Source organism: Salmo salar, chromosome 20 (assembly GCF_965601325.2).
Source record: "Salmo salar chromosome 20, fSalSal1, whole genome shotgun sequence".
Lineage (NCBI taxonomy): Eukaryota > Metazoa > Chordata > Actinopteri > Salmoniformes > Salmonidae > Salmo > Salmo salar.
Window position 1 is genome coordinate 40,811,310 of NC_138310.1, and position 23,153 is coordinate 40,834,462.

At 46.7% G+C, this 23,153-nt stretch overlaps 1 protein-coding gene across 1 annotated transcript; it reads right to left on the bottom strand.

Annotated features, from left to right (window-relative positions):
- Positions 1–10,171: 10,171 nt before the first annotated feature.
- Positions 10,172–14,380, bottom strand: LOC145862412 (uncharacterized). The gene is made up of 2 exons (XM_082966421.1): positions 11,141–14,380; positions 10,172–11,044 (listed from the first exon to the last, which is right to left on the bottom strand). The coding sequence occupies exons 1-2, from the start codon at positions 11,161–11,163 to the stop codon at positions 10,603–10,605; spliced, it is 465 nt and encodes a 154-aa protein (XP_082822547.1). The 5' UTR covers positions 11,164–14,380; the 3' UTR covers positions 10,172–10,602.
- Between the last annotated feature and the right edge of the window lie 8,773 nt (positions 14,381–23,153).

Below are 23,153 nucleotides of genomic sequence, written 5' to 3' on the forward strand. Positions count from 1 at the left end.
GGTGTGGTATATGGCCAATATACATTTACATTTTAGTCATTTAGCAGACGCTCTAATCCAGAGCGACTTACAGTAGTGGATGCATACATTTCATACATTTTCTTTCCCGTACTGGTCCCCCGTGGGAATCGAACCCACAACCCTGGCGTTGCAAACACCATGCTCTACCAACTGAGCCACACGGGACCATATACCATGGCTAAGGGCTGTTCGTTCGCGTGACGCAACGTGGAGTGCCTGGATATTGGCAATATACCACAAACACAGAGGTGCCTGATTGCTATTATAAACTGGTTACCAACGTAATTAGAGCAGTAAAAATAAATGTTTTGTCATACCCGTGGTATACGGTCTGATATACCTCGGCTTTCAGCCAATCAGCATTCAGAGCTCGAACCACCCAGTTTATAATCTTGAATAGAGCTTGACATAATCTGCCTGTTTTCATGTCAGCGATTCAGGGATGGGATTTGGAGGGAACTGAATGCATGTGGAAGGGAGAAAGAGGGAGGGAAGATTGGGCATTTGTTTATGTTTTTCACATATAGTGGTGTTAGATCTGTCAAATCAGAAAATAGATGCATAGTATAAAGAGGACTTGGGTGCTATTAAATCAAAACTGAACAATGTGCACCTCACGTTTTAATAATAATAATGATGTTAAATTGTGGAGTGCATTTCCTACTCTCAATGCGCATATTTGTAAGGTAAATATGTTTTACCTTTGGATTCAATTAAATCAATGAAACTATGTCTGCCATCTGTGTGGGATAAATAGTGACCCAACAACAAACAACATATTCAAACATTTTCCATGGTTAGAATGATTTATTCTGTTGGTCAGTTAGCAGTGTTGAAAAGTGAGCCTTACTCCAGAGGCTTAGACAAGCGCCATTGGGAAATGTGTGTGTGCGCATGCATGCGTGTGTGCGTGTGTTTCAACGTGCATGTATGAGTTGTGTATGTAGGAGTGTTAGCCAAGGTGAAAGACACTTTTATTTAAAAAGCAGCTCATGCCAAACTCAACCTTGAGCTTCAAATGCTGTGTTTTGCCAATTTTGTGTTTTAAACCACTAACGTTTGACTTGTTTATGCTTATTCCATTTTATTTTAAACAAACTTTCATCAAACCATTGTTAACATATCACTATGTACTGCAGTATCTTCATTCAACATTGAGAAAACATACTCAGTGTCACGCCCTGACCTGAGAGAGACGGGTTATTTCTCTATTTTGTTAGGTCAGGGTGTGGGGTGGGCATTCTATGTTTTGTATTTCTTTGTTTTGGGCCGAGTATGGTTCCTAATCAGAGTCTATCGTTGTCTCTGATTAGGAATCATACTTAGGCAGCCTTTTCCCACCTGTGTTTGTGGGTAGTTGTTTTCTGTTTAGTTTTCTGTACCTGACAGTACTGTTGGCTTGTTTTCGTTTTGTTATTTTGTTTGAGTGTTTCATAGTGAAATAAAATCATGAACATTCACCACGCTGCACTTTGTCCCCTCTCTATAACAGCCGTTACACTCAGAGAAAGCCAGCTAAAATAGGCAAGGGGTCAAATATGACTATTGAGAATGTACAGGAAATACTTCACTGTCCAATACACTTCCTACTTGACATAACACTTTTCGTGGCTGTTTATTTACCACCACAGACAGATGCTGGCGCTAAGACCGCACTCAGTCAGCTGTATAAGGGAATAAGCAAACAGGAAACCACTCACCCAGAGGTGGCGCTCCTAGTGGCCGGAGACTTTAATGCGGGGAACTTAAATCAGTTCTACCAAATTTCTATCAACATGTTAAATGAGCAACCAGAGGGGAAAAAAATTCTAGATCTCCTGTGCTCACACACAGAGACGCGTACAAAGCTCTCCCTCGTCCTCCATTTGGTAAATCCGACCACAACTATATCCTCCTGATTCCTGCTTACAAGCAAAAATGAAAGAAGGAAGCACCAGTGACTCGGTCTATAAAAAAAGTGGTCAGATGAAGCAGATGCTAAACTACAGGACTGTTTTGCTATCACAGACTGGAACATGTTCCGGGATTCTTCCGATGGCATTGAGGAGTACACCACATCAATCACTGGCTTTATCAATAAGTGCATCGAGGACGTTGTCCCCACAGTGACTGTACGTACATACCCCAACCAGAAGCCGTGGATTACAGGCAACATTCTCACTGAGCTAAAGGGTAGAGCTACCGCTTTCAAGATGCGGGACTCTAACCTGGAAGCTTACAAGAAATCCTGCTATGCCCTGCAACGAATCATCAAACAGGCAAAGCGTCAATACAGGGCTTAGATTTAATCATACTACTCTGACGCTTGTCTTATGTGGCAGTGCTTGCAAACTATTACAGACTACAAAGGGAAGCACAGCTGCGAGCTGCCCAGTGACACGAGCCTACCAGACGAGCTAAATCAATTCTATGCTCGCTTCGAGGTAAGCAACACTGAGGCATGCATGAGAGCATCAGCTGTTCCGGATGACTGTGTGATCACGCTCTCCGTAGCCGACGTGAGTAAGACCTTTAAACAGGTCAACATACACAAGGCTGCGGGGCCAGACGGATTACGAGGACGTGTGCTCCGGGCATGTGCTGACCAACTGGCAGGTATCTTCACTGACATTTTCAACATGTCCCTGATTTGAGTCTGTAATACCAACATGTTTCAAGCAGACCACCGTAGTCCCTGTGCCCAAGAACACAAAGGCAACCTGCCTAAGTGACTACAGACCCGTAGCACTCACGTCCGTAGCCATGAAGTGCTTTGAAACGTTGGTAATGGCTCACATCAACACCATTATCCCAGAAACCCCAGACCCACTCCAATTGGCATACTGCCCAAACAGATCCACAGATGATGCAATCTCTTTTGCACTCCACACTGCCCTTTCCCACTTGGACAAAAGGAACACTTATGTGAGAATGCTATTCATTGACTACAGCTCAGCGTTCAACACCATAGTATCCTCAAAGCTCATTACTAATCTAAGGATCCTGGGACAAAACACCTCCCTCTGCAACTGGATCCTGGACTTCCTGACGGGCCGCCCCCAGGTGGTGAGGGTAGGTAGCAACACATCTGCCACACTCATCCTCAACACTGGAGCTCCACAGGGGTGAGAGCTCAGTCCCCTCCTGTACTCCCTGTTCACCCACGACTGCATGGCCAGGCACGACTCCAACACCATCATTAAGTTTGCAGACGACACAACAGTGGTAGGCCTGATCACAGACAACGATGAGACAGCCTATTGGGAGGAGGTCAGAGACCTGGCCGTGTGGTGCCAGAATAACAACCTATCCCTCAACATAACCAAGACTAAGGAGATGATTGTGGACTACAGGAAAAGGAGGACCGAGCACGCCCCCATTCTCATCGACGAGGCTGTAGTGGAGCAGGTTGAGAGCTTCAAGATCCTTCGTGTCCACATCAACAACAAACTTGAATGGTCCAAACACACCAAGACAGTCGTGAAGAGGGCACGACAAAGCCTATTCCCCCTCAGGAAACTAAAAAGATTTGGCATGGGTCCTCAGATCCTCAAAAAGTTCTACAGCTGCAACATCGAGAGCATCCTGACTGGTTGCATCACTGCCTGGCACGGCAATTACTCGGCCTCTGACCGCAAGGCACTACAGAGGGTAGTGCGTACGGCCCAGTACATCACTGGGGCTAAGCTGCCTGCCATCCAGGACCTCTACACCAGGCGGTGTCAGAGGAAGGCCCTAAAAATTGTCAAAGACCCCAGCCACCCCAGTCATAGACTGTTCTCTCTACTACCGCATGGCAAGCGGTACCGGAGTGCCAAGTCTAGGACAAAAAGGCTTCTAAACAGTTTTTACCCCCAAGCCATAAGACTCCTGAACAGGTAATCAAATGGCTACCCGGACTATTTGCATTGTGTGCCCCCCAACCCCTCTTTTTACGCTGCTGCTACTCTCTGTTTATCATATATGCATAGTCACTTTAACTATACATTCATGTACTGTCACAACATCGACGGAAGGTGGCGCCCCTCCTCGCCCGGGCTGCGCTCGGCGGTCGTCGTCGCCGGCCTACTAGCTGCCACCGATCCTGTTTTATTTTCTGTTGGTCAGGTCTAGTTTAGTTGGCACCTGTTTAGTATTAGTTCATTAGTGGGGGAGGGTTATTTAGTTGTTCAGGTGAGTCAGCACCAGTCTCACCCAGAGCCCCCTGTCAGTCATATGTATGTGTTAGTTTCCTTCCCTGAATTTTCCCCTCACTCCCGGCTTAAGGCGCTAGTCGATTCAGGCGCATCGGGGAGTTTTATGGACCGTGGGGTCACCAGTAAGTTAGGGATTCCCCTGGTTCAGTTAGACCAACCCTTCCCTGTGCACGCCTTAGACAGTCGACCACTAGGGTCAGGGCTGGTCAGGGAGGTCACTGTGCAACTGGTCATGGTAAGTGTCATGAGGAGAGTATCCGCCGCTTTCTCATTGATTCTGATTTCCGGTGGCGCTCGGGATCCCCTGGCTAGACACTCACAACCCTAAGATTTCGTGGAGACAGATGGCTCTTAAGGGGTGGTCGAAGGAATGCTCGGGCAGATGTATAGGGGTTTCCATCGGTGCGACGATGGTGGAGAGTCCAGACCAAGTCTCTACCGTGCACATTCCCTCAGAGTATGCCGATTTGGCTATAGCCTTCAGTAAAACGAAGGCGACTCAATTACCACCTCATTGACGAGGAGACTGTGCGATAAACCTCCAGGTGAACACTACACTTCCCCGGAGTCACGTGTATCCCCTGTCTCAGGAGGAGACAGTGGCTATGGAAACATACGTCACTGTGTCCTTGAGGCAGGGATACATTCGGCCATCCAAATCATCCGTCTCCTCGAGGTTCTTTTTCGTGAAGAAAAAGGAGGGGGGGTTGCGCCCGTGCATTGACTATAGAGGTCTAAATTCCATCACTGTGGGGTTCAGTTACCCGCTACCTCTCATCGCCACGGCAGTGGTGTCATTTCACGGGGCGCGCTTCTTCACGAAACTGGATCTCAGGAGCGCATACAATTTGGTGAGTATCCGAGAGGGGGACGAGTGGAAAACTGCATTTAATACCACATCTGGCCATTATGAGTACCTCGTCATGCCGTATGGGTTAAAGAATGCTCCCGCAGTCTTCCAATCCTTTGTGGACGAGATTCTCCGGGACCTGCTAGGTCAGGGTGTGGTGGTGTACATCGACGACATTCTGATCTACTCCCCCACCCGCGCCGCGCATGTGTCTCTGGTACGCAAAGTGCTTGGGCGACTGTTGGAGCATGACCTGTACGTCAAGGCTGAGAAATGTGAATTCTCCAAACAAGCCGTCTCTTTCCTTGGGTATCGCAATTCCACATCCGGGGTGGTGATGGAATGTGACCGCATTTCGGCCGTGCGTAATTGGCCGACTCCCACCACGGTGAAGGAGGTGCAGCGGTTCTTGGGGTTTGCCAATTACTACCGGAGGTTTATCCGGGGCTTTGGGCAGGTGGCGGCTCCCATTAACTCACTGATGAAGGGGGGCCCGGTGCGGTTGCGGTGGTCGGTGGAGGCGGACAGGGCTTTTAGTCGGCTGAAGGCTCTGTTTACCGATGCTCCAGTGCTGGCGCACCCGGATCCCTCTTTGCCATTCATAGTGGAGGTGGACGCGTCTGAGGCTGGGGTGGGAGCCGTGCTATCACAGCGCTCGGGCGCGCCCCCGAAGCTTCGCCCCTGTGCTTTCTTCTCTAAGAAGCTGAGCCCGGCGGAGCGTAACTATGATGTGGGGGACAGGGAGTTGCTGGCTGTGGTAAGAGCCCTGAAGGTGTGGAGACATTGGCTTGAGGGGGCGCGACACCCTTTTCTCATCTGGACCGACCACCATAACCTGGAGAACATCCGGGCAGCGAGGAGACTGAACCCTCGTCAAGCCAGGTGGGCGATGTTCTTTACGAGATTTCAGTTTACGATCTCGTACATCCCAGGTTCCCGGAACACTAAGGCTGACGCACTGTCTCGTCTCCATGACACCGAGGAACGGTCCACCGATCCCACTCCCATACTTCCAGCCTCCTGCTTAGTGGCACCGGTGTTCTGGGAGGTGGATGCGGACATCGAGCGGGCGTTACGGGCGGAGCCTACTCCCCCTCAAGGTCCCGTGGGTCATAAGTACGTCCCGCTCTGTGTCCGTGATCGGTTGATCCGGTGGGCGCACACGTTACCCTCCTCGGGTCACCCAGGGATTGAGCGGACGGTGTGGGGTCTTAGTGGGAAATACTGGTGGCCCGCCTTGGTGAAAGATGTGAGGAGCTATGTCTCCTCCTGTTCGGTGTGCGCCCAGTGTAAGGCTCCTAGGCACCTGCCTAGAGGGAAATTACAGCCCCTCCCCGTTCCACAGCGACCATGGTCCCACCTGTCGGTGGATTTCCTCACCAATCTCCCGCCGCCTCAGGGGAACACCACGATCCAGGTCGTTGTGGATCGGTTCTCTAAGTCCTGCCATCTGCTCCCTTTACCCGGTCTTCCTACGGCCCTGCAGACTGCGGAGGCTCTATTCACCCACGTCTTCCGGCACTACGGGGTGCCTGAGGACATCGTCTCTGATCGAGGTCCCCAGTTCACGTCCCGGGTGTGGCGGGCGTTTATGGAGCGACTGGTGGTTTCGGTTAGTTTGACCTCAGGTTTTCACCCCGAGAGTAATGGGCAGGTAGAGGGGATTCATCAGGATATGGGCAGGTTTCTGCGGTCCTACTGCCGGGACCGGCCAGGGGAGTGGGCGAGGTTCGTGCCATGGACCGAGATGGCCCAGAACTCTCTCTGCCACTCCTCTACCAACCTGTCGCCTTTCCAGTGTGTGTTGGGTTACCAGCCGGTCCTGGTGCCCTGGCATCAGAGCCAGACGGAGGCCCTTGCGGTAGAGGACTGGGTCCAGCGCTCTAGGGAGACCTGGAACGCTGTTCAAGAATCCATTGAACGGGCCAGGGGACGACAGAAGGAGAGCGCAGACCGTCGCCGCAGTGAGGCCCCCGTGTTTACCCCGGGGGAGAGAGTCTGGCTCTCAACCCGGAACCTGCCCCTCTGCCTGCCCTGCCGGAAACTGGGTCCGCGGTTAGTGGGGCCATTTAAAGTCCTGAGGAGAATAAACGAGGTGTGTTACAGGTTACAGCTTCCCTCTTATTATCGTATTAACCCCTCGTTTCACGTGTCTCTCCTCAGGCCGGTGGTAGCTGGTCCGCTGCAGGACACTGAGGTACAGGAGGTCCCTCTGCCCCCCATGGACATCGGGGGGGCCCCGGCGTACACAGTCCGGTCCATCTTGGACTCCAGGCGCCGGATAAGGGGCCTGCAATACCTCGTGGACTGGGAAGGGTACGGTCCGGAGGAGAGGTGCTGGGTACCGGTGGAGGACATTTTGGACCCATCGCTGATTCGGGAGTTCCACAGCCTCCATCCGGATCGCCCTGCGCCTCGCCCTCCGGGGCGTCCTCGAGGCCGGCGTCGGCGTGCTGCGGGGGCCGGCGTCAAGGGGGGGGGGGGGGTACTGTCACAACATCGATGGAAGGTGGCGCCCCTCCTCGCACGGGCGGCGCTCGCCGGCCTACTAGCTGCCACCGATCCTCTTTTATTTTCTGTTGGTCAGGTCTAGTTTAGTTGGCACCTGTTTAGTATTAGTTCATTAGTGGGGGAGGGTTATTTAGTCGTTCTGTGTAGGTTGTTCTTTGTGCGTGATTATTTTTTGTCAGGTGTTTGTTCTGGGTTACAGGTTTTTTTCCCTCTGCCTGTGGGTTTTGTGGCAGCGTGTTTTGGGCTGCGTCCCTACGCTGTGTGCGGGCTGTTATTTTGGCATTTGTGTTGCTTTGCCCTGCCTTACCTGTTTTCTTGGCAACGTGTGGATTATTTATTAAAATTACGTGTGTTCACGGACTTGTGTCTCTTGCGCCTGACTTCGACCCTCCTGCTTCCTTGAGCACACTGACATGTACATACTACCTCAATTGGGCCGACCAACCAGTGCTCCCGCACATTGGCTAACCGGGCTATCTGCATTGTGTCCTGCCACCCACCACCCGCCAACCCCTCTTTTACGCTACTGCTACTCTCTGTTCATCATATATGCATAGTCACTTTAACAATATCTACATGTACATACTACCTCAATCAGCCTGACTAACCGGTGTCTGTTTGTAGCCTCGCTACTTTTATAGCCTCGCTACTGTATATAGCCTGTCTTTTTACTGTTGTTTAATTTATTTACTTACCTATTGTTCACCTAACACCTTTTTTGCACTATTGGTTAGAGCCTGTAAGTAAGCATTTCACTGTGGCGCAGGTGACAAATAAACTGTGTTTTTGATTTGAACACACCTGGTCTGGTCCCATTGACTCAGGGAAAAGAGACAGAGAGACGAGCCAAGAGTGGTTAACGTCTTATACTGTATAGTCACCATTTTGAACTGTCTGTTGCAATCATGGCAATGGCATCTTTCTGTCTCAATATCATCTTTCAATGGCATCTTTCTGTCTCAATGGCACCTTTCAATGGCATCTTTCTGTCTCAATGGCAACTTTCTGTCTCAATGCCATCTTTCTGTCTCAATGGCATCTTTCAATGGCATCTTTCTGTCTCAATGGCATCTTTCAATGGCATCTTTCTGTCTCAATGGCACCTTTCAATGGCATCTTTCTGTCTCAATGGCATCTTTCTGTCTCAATGGCATCTTTCTGTCTCAATGGCATCTTTCTGTCTCAATTCCATCTTTCCGTCTCAATTGCATCTTTCTGTCTCAATGGCATCTTTAAATGGCATCTTTCTGTCTCAATATCATCTTTCAATGGCATCTTTCTGTCTCAGTGGCATCTTTCAATGGCATCTTTCTGTCTCAATGGCATCTTTCTGTCTCAATGGCATCTTTCTGTCTCAATGGCATCTTTAAATGGCATCTTTCTGTCTCAATATCATCTTTCAATGGCATCTTTCTGTCTCAGTGGCATCTTTCAATGGCATCTTTCTGTCTCAATGGCATCTTTCTGTCTCAATGGCATCTTTCTGTCTCAATGGCATCTTTCAATGGCATCTTTCTGTCTCAATATCATCTTTCAATGGCATCTTTCTGTGTCAGTGGCATCTTTCAATGGCATCTTTCTGTCTCAATGGCATCTTTCAATGGCATCTTTCTGTCTCAATGGCATCTTTCAACGGCATCTTTCTGTCTCAATGGCATCTTTCAAAGGCATCTTTCTGTCTCAATGGCATCTTTCTGTCTCAATGGCATCTTTCTGTCTCAATGGCACCTTTCAATGGCATCTTTCCGTCTCAATGGCATCTTTCTGTCTCAATGGCATCTTTAAATGGCATCTTTCTGTCTCAATATCATCTTTCAATGGCATCTTTCTGTCTCAATGGCATCTTTCACTGGGATCTTTCTGTCTCAATGGCATCTTTCTGTCTCAATGGCATCTTTCTGTCTCAATGGCATCTTTAAATGGCATCTTTCTGTCTCAATATCATCTTTCAATGGCATCTTTCTGTCTCAGTGGCATCTTTCAATGGCATCTTTCTGTCTCAATGGCATCTTTCTGTCTCAATGGCATCTTTCTGTCTCAATGGCATCTTTCAATGGCATCTTTCTGTCTCAATATCATCTTTCAATGGCATCTTTCTGTGTCAGTGGCATCTTTCAATGGCATCTTTCTGTCTCAATGGCATCTTTCTGTCTCCATGGCATCTTTCTGTCTCCATGGCATCTTTCTGTCTCCATGGCATCTTGCTGTCTCAATGGCACCTTTCAATGGCATATTTCCGTCTCAGTGGCATCTTTCAATGGCATCTTTCTGTCTCAATGGCATCTTTCTGTCTCAATGGCATCTTTCTGTCTCAATGGCACCTTTCAATGGCATCTTTCTGTCTAAGTGGCATCTTTCTGTCTCAATGGCATCTTTCTGTTTCTCTGTCCTTTGCTTCATTGTCCTTTGCTCTTTCACGGTCCCCGTTCCCTCCCTTTCATTGGCACTCTGTCTTTTTTCTGTATTTTACTCATCCCACTCTCCTGGAACTGACCGTGGGATCCCTGGCTGTGTTTGGTTAAGCTGTGCAACACTGCTCAGATTGGGTCACCTCCAAATACAGCCCAAATGCCCCACCCGGTGATTCCGGCCTAGCACGGGACTTCAACTCAAGTAAAATCAAATCAAGGTTTATTGGTCAAGTACACAGATTTGCAGATGTTATCGCAGGTGCATCGAAATGCTTGTGTTTGAGCTACAACAGAGCAGTAACACCCAGCAATAAAAATAAGACAAATACACACACAATCCAGAAAAGAAAAAAACTAGGTTATATAGGATGAGCCATGACTAGAATACAGTATATACATACAAAGTGGGTAAATGTAAACATTATTAAAGTGACCAGTGTTCAATGACTCTGAGTACATAGGGCATCAGTCTCTAAGGTGCAGGGTAGAGTACCGGGTGGTAGCTGGCTTGTACAGTGACTAAATTCATGGCAGGGCGGAGGCCGGCTAGTGGTAACAGTTTAACAGTCTAATGACCTGGAGATAGAAGCTTTTTCTCAGTCTCTTGGTCCCAGCTTTGATGCAACTGTACTGTCTACACCTTCAGATGTAGCAGGGTGAACAGGCCATGGCTCGGGAGGCTGAGGTCCTTGATGAGCTTCTTGATCTTCCTGTGACACCGTGTGCTGTAGATGTCCTGGAGGGCAGGCAGTGTGCCCCCGGTGATGCGTTGGGCTGACTGCACCACACAATAGAGAGCCCTGTGGTTGTGGACGGTGCAATTGTCCTCCCAGGCGGTGATACAGCCCGACAGGATGCTCTCAATGGTGCATCTGTAGAAGTTTGTGAGGGTCTTAGGGGCCAAGACAAATTTCTTTAGCCTCCTGAGGTTGAAGAGGAGCTGTTGCTCCTTCTTCACCACGCTGTCTGTTTGAAGGGACCATTTCATGTATTGTTGCTGACGGTTGTGAGGCTCTTCACGCCAGTCTTTATTAAACAGTTGACAAGGTTCTCTGGGATGCCACACAAACCAAACCCTGGAGAGAAACATAATAAATAAATTAATCAGCATATCAGCACACTCACGTATACACTCTCACACACACACACACTCTCATCTATTCTCTACTCACCTCTTCCACAAGACGTCACGCATCCTTGAGGCCCTTTTCCTCTGGGAAGGACACCAGAATAAGACGATCAGGAACCTATCCCCCTCTCCAGAACATGACACTTGAACCAGCCCCACCCCCGAAGTGTACAGTCTCACGCTGCTCTAGGCCCAGCCCTAATTTCAGCAAAGCAGTCTAACTAAATCCCCATGCAGCCCCACCCCATCTACAGTTCCCTCTCTGTGGGTAGAGGCAAAGCAGACGTCCCTCTCCTACTGGGCCGCGGCAGACAGTCAGCGAGTAATACATAGAAGGGATTTGTCATTGTTATTCCCTGCATACCTGCTCTGTTGGTAGGTTCCCACGCTAGAGGGAACACACACGCAGGAGGAGTTTGCACCCACACACTTTCACATCAGGGATCACTAATGAGTTTGCAAGTGTGAAATCAATTGGAGATGAACTGAAACTAAAGAAAAGACTGAGTGGGCGATTAGTAAAATGTTCTAGATTATTTTGAATGCAAATATGGTACTATTTGTGTTCGTTTGGTTTAACTTAATCAACAAAGAATCACAAACATCCACATTCCAAAAACAGCCAGCTGACTGGGTGGGTGTGTGGCTGAGTAGAGGGAGAAGCAGGGAGGTACATCCTGTTTAGAGCAGCCTGTTGGATGAAAGGGGCGGTTGTGTCACAGTAAAGCCCTCACTCTTCCTCCATTAAGCCCAGTCTGATAACACCATGTAGACAAGAGAACACTGCTTCCATCTCTCTCCACTATTCACACAGGACTTAATACACCCAAATGGCACCAATCATGACTGCATTCTAAATATATATTTCCGTGACGATGACTATTAGCATTGAGGAACCTTTTGAGGCGGGGGTTTCAGAAAAGAGGTGGTTAGGGAGAAGATTCTTAAAAAAAATTGCCTAGGAGAGTAGAACAAAAGACAGGCATTAAAGCACATTATCCTATTACAGATGACAGTGTATGAGTGAGGGAGGGACCAACTTTGAGTAAAGCACAGATCAGTTGCTTATTTTCACAATGGATATAGATAGAAAATGGGATACGAGGCCCTCAGTTTCCTGTCCGCACATATGTGACGTGAATATGGGACGTGAATATGTGACGTTAACATCAGAAGCCTCCTCCCTAAGTTTGCTTTACTCACTGCTTTAGCACACTCCGCCAACCCTGATGTCCTAGCCGTGTCTGAATCCTGGCTTAGGAAGGCCACCAAAAATTCTGAAATGTCCATCCCCAACTACAACATTTTCCGTCAAGACAGAACTGCTAAAGGGGGCGGAAATGCAATCTACTGTAGAGATAGCCTGCAGAGTTCTGTCATACTATCCAGGTCTATGCCCAAACAGTTCAAGCTTTTACTTTTAAAAATCCATCACTCCAGAAATAAGTCCCTCACTGTTGCCACATGTTATAGAGCCCCCTCAGCTCCCAGCTGTGCCCTGGACACCATATGTGAATTGATTGCCCCCCATCTATCGTCAGAGTTCGTACTGTTAGGACTGTTGGGATATGCTTAACACCCCGGCCGTCCTACAATCTAAGCTAGATTGGCTCAGTTGGTAGAGCATGGTGATTGCAACGCCAGCATGGTGTGTGCAACGCCAGCATGGTGTGTGCAATGCCAGGGTTGTGGGTTCGATTCCCATGGGGTGCCAGTACAAACCAAAAAAAATGCATGAAATGAAATGTATGTTGCTCTGGATAAGAGTGTCTGCTAAATGACTAAAATGTAGATGCCATCAATCTCACACAAATGATCAAAGAACCTTGAAGTACAACCCCAAATCTGTGAAAATGGACACCCTCATAGATATCATCCTGACCAACTTGCCCTCAAAATACATCTCTGCTATTTTCAACCAGGATCTCAGAGATCATTGTCTGTGTCCGTTATGGGTCCGCGGTCAAACGACCACCCCTCATCACTGTCAAATGCACCCTAAAACACTTCTGCAAGCAGGCCTTTCTAATCGACCTGGCCCGGGTATCCTGGAAGGATATTGACCTTATCCCATCAGTGGAGAATGCCTGGTTGTTTTTTAAAAGTGCTTTCCTCACCATCTTAAATAAGCATGCCCCTTTTAAAAAAATGTAGAACTAGCCTTTGGATCACTCCAGACTTGACTTCCCTTGACCAGCACAAAAACATCCTGTGGCGTACTGCACTAGCATCGAATAGTCCCCGCGATATGCAACTTTTCAGGGAAGTCAGGAACCAATATACACAGTCAGTTAGGAAAGCAAAGGCTACATTTTGAAACAGAAATTTGCATCCTACAGCACTAATTACAAAAAGTTTTAGGACTGTAAAGTCCATGGAGAATAAGAGCACATCCTTCCAGCTGCCCACTGCACTGAGGCTAGGAAACACTGTCACCACTGATAAATCCACGATAATCAAGAATTTCAATAAGCATTTCTCTACGGCTGGCCACGCTTTCCACCTGGCCACCAACCCCGGCCAACAGCTCTGCACCCCCCGCAGCAACTGGCCCTCTCCGCTATGCAATCCGGTTTCTGAGCTGGTCACGGGTGCACCTCAGCCACGCTCAAGGTCCTAAACGATATCATAACCGCCATCAATAAAAGACAGTACTGTGCAGCCGTCTTCATCGACCTGGCCAAGGCTTTCGACTCTGTCAATCACCGTATACTTATCGGTTTCTCTAATGACTGCCTTGTCTGGTTCACTAACTACTTCTCAGATAGAGTTCAGTGTGCCAAATCAGAGAGCCTGTTGTCTGGACCTCTGGCAGTCTCTATGGGGGTGCCACAAGGTTCAATTCTCGGGCCGAGTCTTTTCTCTGTATACATCAATGATGTCGCTCTTGCTGCAGGTGATTCTTTGATCCACCTCTACACAGATGACACCATTCTGTATACATCTGGCCCTTCTGTGGAAGCATGTTAACAAACCTCCAAACGAGCTTCAATGCCATACAACACTCCTTCCGTGGCCTCCAACTGCTCTTACATGTTAGTAAAATGAAATGCATGCTCTTCAACCGATCGCTGCCCGCACCCGACCGCCCGACTAGCATCACTACTCTGGGTGGTTCTGACTAGTCTTTGCTAGGTAAAGCTCCGCCTTATCTCAGCTCACTGGTCACCATAACAACACCCACTTGTAGCACGCACTCCAGCAGGTATATTTCTGTCACGTCCTGACCAGCAGAGGGAGTAGTTGTTTAGTATTGTGGTCAGGACGTGGCAGAAGTACTGGGTATGTGTTTGTCTAGTATTTCTGTTTCTATGTTGGTCTGTGTGGCTCCCGATCAGGGACAGCTGGTTATCATTGTTCCTGATTGGGAGTCATATATTAGGAGTGTGTTTGTCACCTGGTTTTTGTGGGTTGTTTTATTTCGCACTGCTGTATGTAAGTACATAGCCTGTGAAACTGTCTAGTCGTTCATGTTTATTGGTTTCCCGTGTATGCTTTATTCTAAAGTAATTAAAAGATGAGCATTCATATCCCGGCTGCGATTTGGTCTATTCAACACGGCTACACCTGTGACAATTTCACTATTCATCCCCAAAGCCAACACCCCCTTTGGCCGCCTTTCCTTCCAGTTCTCTGCTGCCAATGACTGGAACAAATTGCAAAAATCACTGAAGTTGGAGACTTATATCTACCTCACTAACTTTAAGCATCAGCTGTCAGAGCAGCTTACCGATCGCTGCAGCTGTACACAGCCCATCTGTAAATAGCCCATCCAACTACCTACCTCATCCCCATATTTGTTTTTGTATTTCTGCTCTTTTGCACACCAGTATTTCTACTTGCACATCCTCATCTGCACATCTATCACTCCAGTGTTAATTGCTAAATTGTAATTACTTCACCACTATGGCCTATTTATTGCCTTAGCTCCTTACTTAATTTGCACACAATGTATTCAGACTTTTTTCTATTGTGTTATTGACTGTAAGTTTGTTTATCCCATGTGTAACTCTGTGTTGTTGTTTTTGTCGCACTGCTTTGCTTTATCTTGGCCAGGTCGCGGTTGTAAATGAGAACTTGTTTTCAACTGGCCTACCTGGTTAAATAAAGGTGAAATAAAATAATAAAATAAAAATGGATAGTTCAGAGCAAAGGTCTACTGTATCACGGTCACCTACCAAAGCATTGGTTGGTCAGTGAGAACTTACAAGTAATAGAAAAGATTTGTGCAGTTTTCAAGTACTGTAATTGAACAGGGTTTATGAAAGAAGTAATTTGGTCACGGTCCCACATTAGGGGAAACAGTGCCACGGCTGCCCCAGGGCCTTTGTTATTGTTTTGGTTTGTAGACAAAACGAAGGTGAGGAGTGTTGAGCAGCATGCTAAAACTGCAGCACATATTCTGCAATATTCTTAAAAAATGTTCAAGCGGGGGGTGGGGGGGTGTAAAGTGTTTGTTGTTTGCAGTAACTTCTTTGTTGTTGTAATATCCGAAACAGATGTGGCAGTTTCCCTATTAAGGATTCCAGCTATAATGTATTGTATCAGACAACAACATCCATACTTTATCAACCGATAACAGGCAGGGAAAGTGAGCTTGTCCGCGGTGGTATTCAAACCGCCAACCTTCTGGCCATAGCCCAGCGTGCCATCAACTGTGCCACAAAAGCGTGCTCATGTGGCAGAGTTGATATTGGCGCTTATAAACACAGGGTTGCTACAGTACATTCTTGATTGTGTTTCGAAAATTGTGGTTTGAGTTTTCATTTTAATTTGTTTTCGGGGGGTCACAGTGCAACCCCCACGCCAAAAACGTAGTAAACCAAGCTGCAACTAGTCTACATTCCACAGCTTCTCCTGGCCCTGAGAAGCCGGAGCAGGCCTGCCCCGTTGTGGTGTAAATAGGAACATTGTCCTTCCCCCCATCAGACAGATGTGAATTCAGTTTAGTGTGCCAATGCTGACCTCAGAGGAAAATAACCCCAGAGAACTTGGAGTAGCATGTTGTACCATTGCCTGAGCCAGAGGGGTGCATCTCAATACTTTAAAATGACTTCCTCTCTTTGTCTCCTCTCCTTCCAGTCTGCGCTCATCTGAAAACACAGTAGAAGTAGAAGGAATACAGGTGCCTAGTGGAGAGATGTTTCACCTGTCCATTTCTTCTTTTTTTATTATGTTTTTTTATTATGTTTTTTTTCATGGTGCAGATTAAGGAAGAAATGAAAGGGTTGGCCTGTGAACTACTGATGAACTATGAAGCAAACGCCTTTCACTGTTCCAGACGCACAGCTCACCAACGTTTCTGTGCTGTGACCCACCGAAGGCTTTCAGTTGCTTTATAACAACTTGTGCAGTGGTAATTTAGAACATGAATTTAAACAATGAAAGAAAATAAAAGCCTAATATTTTGGAGTATAAAAATTTTTTACTTTTGAAAGAAATCAAATAAAAATTGCATGATTTGCTGAAATAAAGGTATAAAAAAATAATTACCCATAATTCCTTGTCACATCAATATGATTCTAAATGCTTCTAAACTACGCAGTAGTAGTAGAAGAAAACAATGTCATAACCAAAACCCTTCATTATCTTCATTAAAGTACCGTAGCTACAGTTAAACAGTAGTTCTCTTCACTTCTGTTTTGTTTCACAACCCACAATTTATTCACCAAAACATTTTGACAGGGTTATTAAATAATATTAACCCAATAATGACTTTTTCTTTTGCGATTCATTGAAACAAGGCACATCAGAGGTAGAACATTCCTTCAGAAGCATTTGTGCTGAAGGTAGTTCCTTAGATAGCTAGCTACAGCCTGAGACCACAGCACCCCAGCAGAGAGGATCCTCTGACAGCTAGCTACAGCCTGAGACCAGAGCACCCCAGCAGACAGGAACCTCTGACAGCTAGCTACAGCCTGAGACCAGAGCACCCCAGCAGACAGGATCCTCTGACAGCTAGCTACAGCCTGAGAACAGAGCACCCCAGCAGACAGGATCCTCTGAAGGCTAGCTACAGCCTGAGACCACAGCACCCCAGCAGACAGGATCCTTGGACAGCTAGCTACAGCCTGAGACCACAGCACCCCAGCAGACAGGATCCTCTGACAGCTAGCTAAAGCCTGAGACCACAGCACCCCAGCAGACAGGATCCTCTGACAGCTAGCTACAGCCTGAGACCACAGCACCCCAGCAGACAGGATCCTGTGACCACAGCACCCCAGCAGACAGGATCCTCTGACAGCTAGCAACAGCCTGAGACCACAGCACCCCAGCAGACAGGATCCTCTGACAGCTAGCTACAGCCTGAGACCACAGCACCCCAGCAGACAGGATCCTCTGACAGCTAGCTACAGCCTGAGACCAGAGCACCCCAGCAGACAGGATCCTCTGACAGCTAGCTACAGCCTGAGACCAGAGCACCCCAGCAGACAGGATCCTCTGACAGCTAGCTACAGCCTGAGACCAGAGCACCCCAGCAGACAGGAACCTCTGACAGCTAGCTACAGTCTGAGACCACAGCACCCCAGCAGACAGGATCCTTGGACAGCTAGCTACAGCCTGAGACCAGAACACCCCAGCAGACAGGATCCTCTGACAGTTAGCTACAGTCTGAGACCAGAGCACCCCAGCAGACAGGCTCCTTAGACAGCTAGCTACAGCCTGAGACCAGAGCACTCCAGCAGACAGGAACCTCTGACAGCTAGCTACAGTCTGAGACCAGAGCACCCCAGCAGACAGGATCCTCTGACAGCTAGCTACAGCCTGAGACCAGAGCACCCCAGCAGACAGGAACTTCTGACAGCTAGCTACAGTCTGAGACCACAGCACCCCAGCAGACAGGTTCCTTGGACAGCTAGCTACAGCCTGAGACCAGAACACCCCAGCAGACAGGATCCTCTGACAGCTAGCTACAGTCTAAGACCAGAGCACCCCAGCAGACAGGCTCCTTAGACAGCTAGCTACTGCCTGAGACCAGAGCACCCCAGCAGACAGGCTCCTTAGACAGCTAGCTACAGTCTGAGACCAGAGCACTCCGCGCAGGCAGGCAGGCAGGCAGGCAGGCAGGCAGGCAGGCAGGCAGGCAGGCAGGCAGGCAGGCAGGCAGGCAGGCAGGCAGACAGACAGACAGACAGACAGACAGACAGACAGACAGACAGACAGACAGACAGACAGACAGACAGACAGACAGACAGACAGACAGACAGACAGACAGACAGACAGAGGTTGGGTAGCAGGGACAGGCAGAGCCTCTGTGCAATATCCACACTGGGGTTCCTGGTCTTTAATCTAGCAGTACTGGGACTAGTGGTTCTGATTGGGTCTGGTTCCTCTCTGGACACAAAAGTCAGGACCAGGAGGGTTCTGGAGGACGAACACTAGGCAGGGTCCACCAATGCCTGGATCTGAGACGCCTCCCCCTCACCACCTAATAGAGACAGAATAGGGTGACAGGGTAGATTTGTAGAGATGTTGCCATAAACAACTGCATCACTTTTCATTTGTGGCTTGACACATACAGACACATACAGTAATACAAAATGAGATTGGAATTCAGCATATCATGATTACATCATGTGTCACAAATCTAAAGTGAGCACCTACTAAATGACCAAAACTCCTGCAGGAAAGAGGCAATGAGGCTCTAGGGTTGCAGATGCAGGCGATATTATGGAATGGCGCCTTGGTCTCACCTTTCACTGGCTCTGGTCCTGGAAGGTAGCCTGGTGGAACCAGCCTGATGTTGCGATAGCTCATATTCTGTGAGCGCAGGAGTCAGTTTGCTTGACAAGATTATCTGGCTGGCAACAAGGGCCTAGGAATAGGAGCAAGTATGAGGAATGTGTTGGAGTCTTGGTGTTACCTCTTCCTGTCTCTGCATTGGCCACATAGATGAACTCATCCACCTCCTGACATACTTCCTGGACCTGAGGGGCGGGACTGAAATATGGCTGTCCTGATTGGTCCGTTCTTTCCAGGATGAAGAGGTTTCTGCTGAGACTCTGCTGCTTCACACTGGCTCTCTTCCTCTCCGCCCTACACACACAACCACAACAGGTTATTATAGACATATACACACACGTAACCATATGAACGCAAGGTGTACATTACCTCAAATGGTAACAGACAGTACATTTCAAATCAATCAAAGGAGGACTATAGTGAAAATAGTAACCTAATGTTTCTTAATCAACTCATCATCAAACCTTTGATTAGTGGAATCAGGTGTGTAGTGCTAGGGAAAACAATACAAAGTGTACCCCTTTGATTCTCCAGGATCAGGATGAAGAAACACTGCACTAACCTGTTGGTGGAGTAGAGAGTGAGAATGTTGTATTTGTGCTGAACAACATTGCTTTTGTTTAGTTAGTAAGCTGCAGAAAGATATATCCAAAGGCTTTAGTCGGGCCACCACAGCATGGAAGTGTTTGGCAACCGCTAGTGTAACACAAGAGAGCCCCCTTCTGGTCGCTAATTACTTCTGCAGGATGGTTTTAATACTCTTCACCATCCCTGTACAGTACTAACCTTCTTTACTCAGCATTGAGCTGTTGTGTTTATTGTGAGCTAACAAAATTCAGGTAACACCAATATGGTGTATGTCTATTGTAACTGTGTCAGTTTTGCTTATCACATACAGTACCAGTCAAAAGTTTGGACACACCTACTCATTCAAGGGTTTTTCTTTATTTTTTTACTATTTTCTACATTGTAGAATAGTAGTGAAGACATCAAAACTACGAAATAACATATATGGAATCATGTAGTAACCAAAAAAGTGTTAAGCGTCGGCAACATTAATTTGATTGACCATGCTGTAGGTCATGTAACTGTTTGTTACATGCAATATGCTTTGTGGACTCCACCGGACAGATGTTGAGCTCCAGTTTTGTAATGAAACAAAGGTGTGGTTGAATTTATTCTGCCACTGTGTCTTCTTATTGTCTGAGCCTTAGGCATAAATGCAACGTTCCCTAGTTTTCCCGGCACTGAGCAAATTTCAAGTCTGCTGAGCTCAAACTTGAACATTGTGAAAATTCTGTGCAACTTCCAGCCGCCGTTTACTGTGAACACTGAGGCTGTACCCACTTTAAGTTACAGTTTCAGACAGTGGTCAAGTCGGCTACTATGGCTATTCGATAATAAGGTAGGCCTACCAGAGTGGCCTCCCATAAAACATTTTTAAAATGCATCCCATAACATTTTAATATGGAAATAGCTGTTCTATCATTCAGCCTACAGTAGCAGCCAACTTGTGGTGTTCAACGTTCAGGCCTACATTCCATGAGACTTTTGAAAAAAACATGCAGGGCTTGACATTAACCTGTTTATGCTTGACATTAACCTGTTTATCCACTTGTCCTTCAGATAAGGAGGTGACTCAAAATATTGTGTTGCTTGATGCAAGAAACCACTTTACAAAATGAATGCATTATTATTCCCATACCATTATTACAGAGAATCAGACAAATTATGCTACCCTCTGCCTATTGGCAACTTAGCTTATTCAAGCCTGTCTCAAAATACACTACCCCTTTAAGACAAAAAAAGCTCTTATCCTGACTCCCTTTTCAAAGATGTCTAGAAATGCACATGTTTTGTGCCCATTGCTGACTACAAATGATCTATAACTGGGCTAATAACTCACTAACTAGCAAAGGATATGAACAAATATGCAGCTCTCGCTTTGATCTCAAAACAAGTGCATTTACTCATGACCTATCATGCTATTTACACAGTCCAGTTCAAAGAAAATGGCACAGATCCATATATGGCAATGGTCTATTTGCATATTGGCCTAATGCAGCTCTGATTGGTTCTGCCACACCGTTTTTTTTTAAGATGCAATAGAATCCTATTCCGATGCATTCTGCCAACAACAAAATCGCTTGCATAGCTTGTTTTGTTTCGGTATGTTGCATTGAAAGTGGCTAATTTTGCATTGATTCGATTCCAATTCCCACAGTAAAGGGAAACATTGATAGTGTTAACTGGAAGAGTTTTACTGGGGAAGCTCAGGTAATATAATTATGTGCACGAGCATAAATCACCACATTTGTAATTTTAGTCCCGTCCGAATCTACCACGTCAGTAATTTTTACTTGGCCGGAAGGTTATTATCTCAGCCCTAAAAAAAAATTGGGGGGACAAACTCCAAGGTCCTCTGATAATACTTATCCCGTGCAAATCGATCACCGGGTTTTGAGGGATATTACAGTTGAACAGGTGCTGCACTCAGTTTGGGTAAGAACATGGGAACAAATTGATGCTTAAAACAAAGTGCTATGCACATAGCCTACAGATGAATGATCTGTTCTGTAATCGATCAACCTTCCTAGTGCCATTGTGTCAATGTGTCAATGAATTGATACATTGACAAATATGTCAGTTAATTAAATGTCTGCGTAGGTTACAGTTCACGGTTCTTATTGATATGCATTATTATTTGGACTTTCTCCGAACTGAAGGCCATTAGGCCAATATTAGGATGTCCCAAGACATATTAAATATCTTCACACCTAGAAGAGCCTCCAGGCTTCCGTCATAATGGTCAATTGTGAATGAGGGAAAAAAGGAATGACAGGGGCAGTTTGGTCAAACTAATCCCATCGGAATCGTCTTCTCGAAAAACAGACATGCTGGGGTAATAATTACATAACCAACGTTCTATAGCAATACTAGTCCCTTTCGAATATGGCTTAAGGGGGAAAAGTCTATGAAGTTCAATCTCAGCCGTGCTCCCGGTAACGTTGCTTATTTTTGAATTTTATTTTTATTTAACATTTATTTAACTATGCAAGTCAGTTAAAGAACAAATTATTATTTACAATGACGGCCTAATATGTGACAATGGCAAGGCATGTTAACTAACAGAATAATATAGAGCAAACAACACTTATCTCAACAAATAGGTTGTAATAAGGCTTTTTTCCCCCTGGCTTCACCAGTGATTTTACCCACGCACCGCTACTAGTTCGCATATGCAGATTCATGGACCTTCTATATCCAGTTTGCATCCGGTTCAGACAGATATATTAGAGAAAGGAGGAGATAGGAATACCCTTGGGCGCTGAAGGGAGGGATGCAGCATGTTGTCATGCTGCATCACGCGGTTGCTAAGCTAATTGTCAAGCAATCAGAGTCATTTCCCTCGAAAGTACGTAATGTCACGATTCCAAAGCTATACGATATACAAACAAAAAGTTAATCGTCTCACATCTCGGAAAATATTTGTAACGTTGTATTTCTTGTTGACGAAATTCATGCTTATGTTTGGTTTTTGAGCTGGCGCCCAATTGACTCCCATTCACTCCTTGAAGACGAGCTCTATGGAAATTAGCTTTCTGGGCAGGGCATAAGTTAAACTGCAGTAACCATTGAGCATTATCCGGAAGGAGGTAAACAGCAACAATCTAGTAAGTTCCTGATAAGGCAGGCCAGTTTCGGTGAAGTGGGTACCAGGAGGGATGTGGAAGTCAACTCGAGATAAGGTCAACAGTTGAAGAGAGAAGAAACCTCTGGGAGGGAGGCCAGAGGGGCCGCCACATCGACCCTCTAACTACAGTCCTGTCTCACTCACACACTTCCACACCCATGAAGGTTCTAGACGTAGGCAGGGCCATGATAATACCAATGAGAGGAACAGACTTGAGTTCTTGCCAAGCAACATAGATGGATTGTTTGTCTTAGACATATCAGGAGGTGACTCTGCCCAGTCGCAAAGTATAAATATACCGAACAAAAATGTCAAAGCAACCGTTAAAGTGTTGGTCCCAGGTATAAAGAGCTGAAATAAAAGATCCCAGATATGTTCCATACACACAAATTTGTTTACATCTCTGTTAGTGAACATTTCTTATTTGCCAAGATAATCTATCCATGTGACAGGTGTGGCATATAAAGAAGCTGAATAAACAGCATGATCATTACACAGGTGTACCTTGTTCTGGGAACAATAAAAGGCCACTTTAAAATGTGCAGTTTTGTCACAACACAATGCCACAGATGTCTCACGTTTTGAGGGAGCGTACAACTGGCATGCTGACTGCAGGAAT

What these genes read in the sequence shown, in the direction of transcription:
- LOC145862412 (XM_082966421.1), bottom strand. Translation starts at nt 11,163, where the DNA reads ATGCGTGACGTCTTGTGGAAGAG. An exon ending in CGTGACGTCTTGTGGAAGAG is followed by an intron (nt 11,045 to 11,140) that starts GTGAGTAGAGAA and finishes GTTTCTCTCCAG; the next exon opens with GGTTTGGTTTGTGTGGCATC.